Below are 10,624 nucleotides of genomic sequence, written 5' to 3' on the forward strand. Positions count from 1 at the left end.
CAACCTGGTATTCAGCAAAGGTCAGTTTTATTATTCACTTCATCCACTGAGTTTTTATTTCAGAATTTATCTTTTAAGTTTTCTAGTGTCCTTATTTTCTGGGTTTTTTTTTGGTATACCATTATATTTTACAGATATTCGTAAATCTGTCTGATAATTTTTGTTATTTGAAAAAAAAGTTTATCTTGAACTGTTTCCCTTGGCCAGTTCTCTTTATTTATCCTGGTCGTGTTTCTTTTATGCTGTTAGTTTTCTTCAGATGTCTGGTGATCCATGATTTTGTATTAATATTTATGAATGAAAGACTATACGTTATCTTAAGTAGCTGACATGACCTTCCTCTGTAATTACAAAAGCCTGTGTCCAATAGCTATCTCCCTCAGGAGGCAAAAACAGTTTGCACCAGCATTTCCTCCTGTCTTACGGGCTCACCTGTGTTTCTGAGCCCATATCCTCCCACCACCCCTGATGCTACTCCAAGAGATACTCTTGCTGCTTTGCATACCACTCCCCATTCTCTGCCTGAGACTCTGTCTGCCTCTGGTCACTGAGGACAGTGGGGCCAGTGAAGGATGGGAAGGAAGTATGAGAGACCCGAGGGGAGAGGGAGAATTCAGGATTGCTAATTAGCTATTCAGGAGGAGGAGGTTTGACATAGGCCCGAAAGCTGCTAGTAGTGGGAGATGGTTGGAGGGTGAGATCAGTGCTTGATGAAGTCATATCTCTTTTTGTTTTTCAAGTGATTAGTTTACAGTGGGGTAAATGTCAATTTTTCTGTCGTTTGTAATCTTATATTTACCATGTTTTGTGTGTTCAAAAGTTATGCTCATATTCCATATGTTTAAAGTTATGCTAACATGCTTATCATTTTGTGTTATACACTTGAATTTCTTCAGAATTGATGTGAAAATAGTAGTTGGCTTGTCAGGAGACACAGGTGGATTTTTATTTTTTAAACATAATTTTCTTAACTGAAATTTTTCTTAGTTTTCTAGGGTTAATTCCTTTGACTAAATATATAGAGATAATCAGAGAGCAGACACAAATAGCTAGAGAAATCGTGTGAAATGGCAATTGTGTGAACGTTGAAGTATTGATCGGTATCTCTTTGGTTTGCTTGTGATGGTAGAGAAAGGCATTTGAAGAAGAAAGAGCCAGTTGGTTAAAGCAACAGTTTCTAAATATGACTACCTTTGACCACCAGAACTCAGAAAATGTGAAACTTTTCAGTGCCTTCTCAGGAAGTGAGTACTTCATAAACTCTTTAATCTGAAAATGCATGTAAAGTACTGTAGATTATTATTAATATATAACTTTAGCAGTCACCAGTAAGAACTCTCTAATTGGAACTAAAAATTAACTTTGATATTTTATTTACTGGAGTCAAAATAGAAATGACAGGAGGACTTTGCATACCCAGAGCAACTTTTGTTGTGAATGTAATAATGTCAAGTTTTGAAAATTCACAGTCTAGAAATAGTTTTTAAACTCGATCCTTCTAAATGTTTGGGGACTGTGCATAACAAAGATCACCGGATTACCTAGACTAGACTCAAAGGGCTACAGTGGATATTTAGATTAATTTGTTCTCTCACACCTCACTTAGAACTGCAAATGAATCTAGTCTAGGACCCTAGTTAATTACCTTCACTATATTTAATGCTTTTCCATATGTAGTGCCTTTTTTCCTTCCTCCTTTTTTTCTTTTTTAAACAGGTTCTGATCGGGACAACCCTACAGTACACTCGAGGCCACGGCAAAAGAAGCCTCACGGTGCGCCTAGTGGGTCTCCAGTTTGCACGTCTAAACTTACTAAATCTCTTCCTGCTTCTCCTTCGACTTCAGACTTTTGCCAGACGCGTTCCTGTGTATCTGAATATAGGTACTGGTCTATAGGTGAACTTCTTACATACTTGTTAAAGTGCTAGAGTTGCGTTGCAAAGGAAAAGTTGGCGTGTCTAGGAGGAGCAACAGTAGAGACTCTGGAGAGGAATTGAGTAGACTGACTCATTCATTGTACAAATATTTATTGGCTATCCATTATGTGTAGACACCTGTTAGGTGCTGGGAATACAGCAGTGAACGAGGTAGCTCTGGTCCCTGTCTTCTGGGAGTTAAGTCATATAATGTGATTCTTTTTATTTCACATGTAAAACACAATTTAAAATACAATCTTATTTCAGGAGTTACTCAATAATTTAATTGTATTGAATAGAAGGATATTGTTTTGATAGTTTCTGTAGAGTACCTATTTTAGAGTTTCTTGTGGTGTGCCCATTTTATTGGTGTGGAAGGACAAAGACCTGAGAAAAGCCCCCTCCCCTTGACTGGTGAAGAGGGTCTGTGCCCAAGGATGACAGGGTAGACAGAGTTGCTCCCCACCCCCAGGAGAGCCAGATACTGCTTTTAACTGATGCGTTGTGGTATTTTCCTCTGTCTGAAGTTGTTACATCATTTTCTAAGGTATAATATCAGTACTCTACCTCAGAGCCTATTCCAGGATTGATTTTGAACTAAGGAGATAGCACCTTCCTCGGGAAATAGAGAGGAGTAGCAAAGAGCAAAGGGACATGTCGCAGAGTGTGGTGGTGATCGCTCTCCTCTTCACTAACGTAGGAGACAGTGGCACGAGGGCCTTCCCAGGCGCCTTAGAAAGCAGGAGCCAGGGCTGCAGCACAGTTGGCCTGTTGTAGTGAGAGAGAGACTGGTGTGGAGCTAAGTGCTGAAGACACCAGCTAGTCTTTGGACCAAGAATTGTGAAATAGATAATTTTTTTTTTTTTTTTTTTTTTTTTGCGGTATGCGGGCCTCTCAGTGTTGTGGCCTCTCCTGTTGCGGAGCAGAGACTCCGGACGCGCAGGCTTAGCGGCCATGGCTCACTGGCCCAGCCGCTCTGCGGCATGTGGGATCTTTCCAGACCGGGGCATGAACCCGTGTCCCCTGCATCGGCTGGCGGACCCTCAACCACTGTGCCACGAGGGAAGCCCGAAATAGATAAATTTTTAAACAAAAATATGAAATTTTAAAAAAGGACAAGGCACTGTCATTTGTAGTTGGCCTTTAAAAGGATTAGGACTCTAAGTAAACACTGGGGGGCAAAAAAGGAGCTGGGGGAAGAGTCCTCCAGGCAAGTGTAGGAACCCTGAGGCTGGACACGGGTGTGTTTGTGGATGGCGAGTGTAGTTAGTGAGCACGACCAGGAGGTGTGAGGGTGGGAGGTAACATTATGTAAAAGTTCAGATGTATACACAGGTAGAGGGAATGAGGTCAGGGACCCTGTGTACCCATCACCCAGGTTCAGCAGTTACCAACTCACAACTAATATTGTTTATATACAGCCCCACTCTGCTTGTGCTCCCACCACGCACTTGAGATTTCTTTTGTCAACTATGTTAGTCTGTACTTGTAAGTCAGATATTGTTCTAAGGGCAATGGAAAAGCATTGGAGACCTTTTAAGTGAGATAATGATTTTTTTAAAAATCCAAGATTTAAAAAGATTACTTCATCTTGGGCTTCCCTGGTGGCGTAGTGGTTGAGAGTCCGCCTACCGATGCAGGGGACGTGGGTTTGTGCCCCGGTCCGGGAGGATCCCACATGCCGCGGAGCGGCTGGGCCCGTGAGCTGTGGCCGCTGAGCCTGCGCGTCCGGAGCCTGTGCTCCGCAGCGGGAGAGGCCACGGCAGTGAGAGGCCCGCGTACCGCAAAAAAAAACAAAAACAAACAAAAAGATTACTTCATTTTATTATATGAGAAACAGATTGTAGGAGCACAAGCCAGGAGAGCCAGTTAAGAAACATTAGTGGAATTGAGGTGAGAGATGTGGTAATTTGCACCCTACGGTCATTACATGAAGACAGAACTGTGCTTGGATTTAGGCTGTGTTTTGCAGTTAGAGCCAATAGGTTGATGTGTGAAATATGGGAAGTTAAAGTTTGTTTAATTTACAATCAAAAGATAATATAAGCTCAGGGTATGTTCTTACATAGAATGTTATTGAAGCCCCCAAATTTGACCAATCAGAACTCTGTGTATAGATTTAGACAGACATTCTGCTCACCACTTACAAATACAGGCAGCCCTCGGAGATGTTGCAGATTCAGTTCCAGACCACTGCAATAAAGCGAGTATCGCAACAAAGCGAGATACTCAAACTTGTTGGTTTCCCAGTGCATATAAAAGTTATGTGTGCACTGTACTGTAATCTATGAAGTGTGCAATAGCATTATGTCTGAAAAAACAATGTACGTACCTTAATTTAAAAATACTTTATCACTAAAAAATGCTAGTTAGTCTGACAACCCAGGGTTGCCATAATCCTCTGTTTGTAAAAAAAATTCAGTATCTGCAAAGTACAATAAGTTGAAATGCCATAAAATGAAGTATGCTTGTAATGCATTCTGTACCTAAAAGAGAACATAGCTTGGTTGCCTCAATTATTTTTATGTATTTAAAATTTTTACTTTTTTACATAATTATTTTTAGTTATAAAGTATTTAACGTAAATATTCCTTGAAGACTTTGTTTTGTGTTTAATAAAAAGTCCAACATTTAGTACCTACATCATAGGGTACTGTGAGATTCAGTACCAATATATGTAAAGCACTTAAAACAGTACTTGGTCCATTGTAAACCTTCAGTAACAGGCTATAAAAATAAAAATATATGTAAACATAAGTGGATTATAAAAATGCTTTTCTGTTTCTTGTGTTCAAGAGCTACACTGAGCAATGTCAGTGGCATAGAAACAGAATTTTGGAGCTTAATGAAATTTCATTAAGCTATTCACAGATACTGGCCACTGAGGGTAAAACAAGAGTCATGTAACTGGTTATCAGGAGAGAAGCTGTGCAGCTTGACATCATCCTTGAACTTTTTAATTATTTGGTATATTTGGATTCCTGCTCCTAAAGCACCTTGGATCTGGGTTCGTAATAAGATTGTGACAAAATAATTAGGAATATTTGTAGCTAATTTCTACAGCAACAACCTCATTGCTCCTTCACTGTAGAGTGGAATGTTACATACGGGCTGTGCCTGGATTCCGTGCAAAGTACCTCTTGTACTAAGTTACGTAGAGAACTTAGTTCATCATTGATCTCATCTCATCTGAGACGGCAGGGATTCTGAATCTGAATTATAAGCAAGTTCCTTTTTTTTTTTTTAAGCAAGTAAGTGTAAGTAAAATTGTCAATTATGTTTTTGGTTTAGCGTTTTAGAATTAAAGCAACTTAATTTTTTTTAGGATTGCCACATTATAAAGTTGAGTTAGTTAACTGAAGTCACACCAAAAAATGAACATTTAGGCAAAAGAAGTTTTGTGAAAAAAATTACGTAAGATATTCAGTTGATAAAAATGTATTGTTCATTGGTTCAATCCCATGATTTGCAAGTAATCATTTAACTAAATTTCCTTGTTTTGAGGCTGGTTGCAGAGTATACCTCAGACTGTATCTCTGAAGCTAGAGACTGTGTCTGTGTTCAGACACTTAGATTGTTATTGTCCGACACTTAAAGCTAATTGAGCATCATCATTAAGTGCTTAGTGTGTGTTAACTCATTTGGTTCCCACTCCAACCCTGTGAGGTGTAGGTTCTATTATTATTTCCATTTTACAGCTGAGGAAGCTGAAGAATAGGGAGGGTTAACTTGCCAGAAGTGACGTAGTAAGTGGTCCAGCTGGCATATGAACATAAACCATCTGTTCAGGGTCTGGACTCCTAACCACTTTGTGGCACTCATTAAATATCTGCATGAGTGAACGGATGGAGGATGAAAGCATGCATGAACAAATGGATGAGTGAAGAAGGAAACTATAAAGAGATTAGAAACTAGTGACAGAAAGACAGGGGTATGGGGAACATTAGCTTTCAAAACTCACATGTTCTCTATCTACCTCAGGCTCTAGTTGGGTAGCATCCTTCACAGTAGACTGAACAGATAAATAAATAGATGGATAGATAAAAGTGACCATGTTGAAACACTTCTGTGTTTTTGACCAGTGTGTCCTCAAAATTTACTTAGCATGAGACAAGAGAGTCATCAGATTTTAGACATTCAGGCATATCTAAGGTGTGAAAGGAGGAGGAGATGATGATTAAGATCTCCCTTTTCTTTCCCCAGCAGTTCTATCAGTGTACTAAATACAACCCCTGAAGAATCTAAGCCAAATCAGGTTGGAAGAGAATGTACAAATCAGAAGTGGAGCGTGGCATCAAGGACTGATTCACAGGAAGCTTGCTGTAGTGGATGCTCCTCGACCCACGCAGACGCTCACATAGAGAAGGATGACTTACCTTAGACATGTGAACTGGGATTTTGTTTTTTTTCATTAACATGTTCATCAAATTTCACATCTGAGTTGAAACAGGGTGTGTTATAAAGTCAATCATCTCTAATAATTTAAAATGGTCTGTGTTGTTTGTTTGGGCTTCCCTGTTCCTCCCCCAAAGAGCTAAAGTGTTAAATCTATTTAAAAGGATATAAAAGCTTTGGATATGTATTTTTAGTAACAGAAGCACCTGGTTCTGTGAATAAAGGAATGTATGAACGTTTGGATGCAAACAAAGCACTAGAATGAGTTTCCTCTTATAGGTATTAAAAATAGCACTTTTAGGAAACTGATTATTGTAAATGTTTAATTTTGTCTCATATATAGTTGGCATTGGAAGTTTAGCCTTTCCTTGAATGTATACTGTAGCTTTTTAACAAAGCAAGTTATATATTTATTATGTTTAGTGTGATTTGAAATACCCTCCTTCATATGTTTTAAATAAAGTGAAATTTATGTATGTTTTGTACATAGATATACACGATTATGTTAAGAGGCTTTAAGATTTAAAGATTTTACACATCCATAATTATAGTATTTCATGCCAATAAAATTTTTATTAGTGATATTCTGTTTACAGATGTATTAGAGCCATTGCCACCTTATGTTTAAGAATTTTTTGAACCCATCTGAGCAATAAATACTGAAAAGGTATTCCATGAAGCCAAGTTCTTTAGATCATTAACATTACTAATGTTACATTTTGGAGATTTCTATAGCATTAGGTTCTTTTAATATGCAGGATACTACAATTTTTCAAAGGATTATTGATTTTAGCATAATAGAGGTAAGACAAGAGTACCTTTGGATGAAACAATTTAAGAATATTGGCTTAGGATATTTGGATTATAGAAGATATTAAGATATTTAAGATGTTTGGATGGTGATATTTTCTCTACCAGATGGGTACCCATACCGTAACACCTGTACCAGCAAAGGCTTTGTATAGTTGCCAGTAATTCTTTAATAATTTTTCAATGAGATATTTACTGATAAGGAAATCTGATAACATAAAGCATCAGATTTTATAGTCCAGATATGATACTCTGGACAAACTTGTCATTTCACTTTCAGGACTGATTGCATGATTCTTCATGGTTGTTATTGTTATTATTATTGATAGTAAGAATAATGTAAGTGTGGGCCCAAGCACTTTCCTAGAATTTTCATCAGAAAGCTTTAAGTACCTAACTCTATTTGTCTCTGCATGTAGAAGCCTACACATGTCCAGTCCTTGCTATAGGTCTTGTAGTTTAGGCCCATCTGCCTTCCCATTTTCTAGCAGTTTAACCATTTGTATTCACTCACCTGGTTGTGGCTGTTCAGTTTAAATTTGTCATGTTAAAAAAGTACTTTTGTCGGGCTTCCCTGGTGGCGCAGTGGTTGAGAGTCCGCCTGCCGATGCAGGGGACACGGGTTCGTGCCCCGGTCCGGGAAGATCCCACATGCCGCGGCACGGCTGGGCCCGTGAGCCATGGCCGCTGAGCCTGCGCGTCCGGAGCCTGTGCTCCGCAGCGGGAGAGGCCACAACAGTGAGAGGCCCATGTACTGGGGGAAAAAAAAAAAAAGTACTTTTGTCATCCACTCACTCACTATATATATAAAACTCTTTGGAGTTGCGTAGCAGCAGCCATTTTTTCAGGGTTAATAGCATATTATTGAGTATCCTGTAAGACATTAGTGAAAGTGCTCATGAGAAAGTACCACATTTATAGTCTCAAAAAGCTGGCTCTTGAGCAAAAGCAAATTAGTCACCACATTCAGCTTGGTGCATGCCCCTTTTCTACCATTTAAAAATATTAGAAATGATGCAGAATTTCAGAAGTAGTACCGTACTCCAAAGGAAGAAACAGCTGTGATATCGTTCTTTTGCTATTGAGCAATAACGTGATCAAAGAAAAGCAATCAAATTTTCTAAGTAGGCAGTGATACATTTGTCAAGAATTGGGGTTTTCTTTTCAGGGCTTTCCATGATATACTTGGCTAGAAACAGTGTTCTAATTTTTAGAGTAATCTCTTTTAGGAATATTGCGTTCCACAATGATGAATTTCTACAAAGCAGCATCAGTTTTTTGTTTTTTTCATTTTAAAGTTGGTTGAATTCTCATATTGGAGAGACAAATTCCCTTGAGACTTACTTTGAAATCTAAGGTGTGAAAGAAACAGTAAAATGAAAGCCAGGATCATTGTGCTTTTGATAAAAGATCTGCCAGTAGTTGTATGTTTTACTTAACAGCGTAGAGTTTGCTTTACATTCCGGCTCCAATGATGATTCCTAGTCACGCTAAACTTCCTAGAATGTTGAAACGGTTTCCATGCTGGATAACTCCTGACTCCACACATAAAACTCCTAGATTTTATTTGCCTTCCCTCTCTAGGTGTTTGCAGTTTACTAGTAATACAGCCGTGCTGCAGTCTTGCATTTAGCCAAGATGAGGTGAGAGAGAACCATGTTCACTCTTGCTTGAAAGTCTTCCTGACCATTTTCAGTGTCTTCTTCTTTATCAGGATGCAGATCTGAAACATTCCGTGCCTTATTTGTTTTTATCCATTTTGAATTTTCAAAGCATAAAAGTGGCAAAGAAAATTTAAGAGATTTTATTTCCTACTCTTAAATTTTTATATCTTCAATTTATGATGAGAAACTTCATAGAAGGACAATCCTACCAGAAAATTAAGATTAAACTTAATAAATAGGTACTTTCTTGTAGAAGCAATGTATTAAATGTGTAGGTTCACGGAGCAGTCCGTGGCAAATTGTTTTCCTCATGGTATAATTAAAATACTGTCGTTACTTAGAATTGCATTTTTCGTACCTTTGCTGACCAGACTTGTTCATAGGCCTGTGGTAACACTTTTTTGGGGGAAACATATTCCATAGTACATGGTGAGAAGGAGAGCGCCCTAGAATCCAGTTTTGACCTGCCCTGGTGGAGCATTTGAAAACGCCCGGAATGCCAGGAGAGGTTTTGCAGTGTGTACGTGCGGAACGCTGTGAGCTAGCAAACCCCTTATGTGATTGCCCTGTTGTAAAAGTCTTGAACACCTGTTGCCTGATGTAAATCATGTTCTTATTTCTAGATTGGATTTAAACTAAGTATGGGTCTTGGAAGTCTAGTAAATATACTTCTCCCTATGTTTGTCCTTAATTTTTTTCATTCTTTTCATAAGCATATAAAAGTAGCTGCTGTGTGTCAGGGCTTATTACTACCTTCTAGTTACTGCGGAGGGAAAGACAACTAAGCATGCTCCCTGCCACTGAGAATCTCTGGGTTGAGTGGAAGACCAGCTATATAAACCTAAATTGTCATAAACAATGGGAGATGCTGTTCAGACATTCGGTCTGGTGATAGAACTTGGACTCGTTGTTCTGCTCCGGGATCACGTATCCGTCTCCTAACAGTGATGTGGCAAGCTTCTAGTTAAAGAGTCTTTGCATTATTTCCTATGGGAAGAACTATGTAATTAATCTATTACTGTTTTGTTTTTGTTGGGTGTTGGGTTTTGTTTTTGTTTTCTACAATCAAAATAACCTGCAAAGCAGCATTAAGAATTTCTGCCCACAAGAACATGTATTATTATCTAATAGAAAAAGAATTTACAAAGATTTGGGCCATGTAGATAAGGATAATAAGATAGGTTATTCTAGTCATTTCTCTAAATATGTTTTTTTCAGGTTGGATGTAGATTAAAGTGGAATGGACTGATTAAATTATTTGATTTATATAAAAATACTTCACTTGACTGGTTGGTTTTTTTGGTTTTGTTTTTGTTTTTTTAACATTTACAAATACCTGATTTCAGAGGTCTTAGGAGGTACTGTAATGCCAGTGTTACATAAAGATCCTGGTAGAGACCCTCTTATATTTTAGATTCAGAAATACTTATACCTCATATGACGCTTAACCCATAGTAAGCACACAATATTTATTAATGAGAGAGATGAAATACTAATGAAACAAGTAGCACATTACTTCATTGGCATGAATGGACTAAATTTCAGGTCAAAATCCTGAAACTCTTCTTTCTCAGGAGGGCTAGGAGCCTTTTGTTTTGGTTGATTTCCAGCCCTATCTAACTTGGTTCCTCGCACAGAGAATTGGAATAGAGTAGGCCATTCTACAGTGAAAAACACCAAACTTGTGTGGTTCAATACAAAAATTGAATTCTTGCTCATGAAATGACCAGCGTGGATTGGGCGGTCTGCTCGATGGCCCGCAATGTTGTCAAATCGGGGAAAGAGCAGACCGGCAGGTGATGGTGGATATTAAGAGCCAGATCTGAAAGAGACACGCAC

The 10,624-nt window shown here is 38.5% G+C and overlaps 1 protein-coding gene across 19 annotated transcripts in view; it reads left to right on the forward strand.

Moving 5' to 3' along the window:
* Positions 1–10,061, forward strand: part of SSX2IP (SSX family member 2 interacting protein) — a 42,985-nt gene extending 32,924 nt beyond the window's left edge. For 11 of the 19 annotated variants that reach the window (XM_033864094.2, XM_033864114.2, XM_033864120.2 and 8 more), the window contains 3 exons: positions 1,130–1,244; positions 1,717–1,882; positions 6,120–10,061. In XM_033864094.2, coding sequence (XP_033719985.1) covers positions 1,130–1,244; positions 1,717–1,882; positions 6,120–6,297 — 459 coding nt within the window. In that variant the 3' untranslated portion in view covers positions 6,298–10,061. Of the gene's footprint in view, positions 1–1,129; positions 1,245–1,716; positions 1,897–6,119 lie in introns of all 19 variants that reach the window. The other 8 variants (XM_033864118.2, XM_033864130.2, XM_073787961.1 and 5 more) reach the window with 7 other exon arrangements.
* Positions 10,062–10,624: the final 563 nt, after the last annotated feature.

The sequence above is a fragment of the Tursiops truncatus genome, chromosome 1, assembly GCF_011762595.2.
Source record: "Tursiops truncatus isolate mTurTru1 chromosome 1, mTurTru1.mat.Y, whole genome shotgun sequence".
Lineage (NCBI taxonomy): Eukaryota > Metazoa > Chordata > Mammalia > Artiodactyla > Delphinidae > Tursiops > Tursiops truncatus.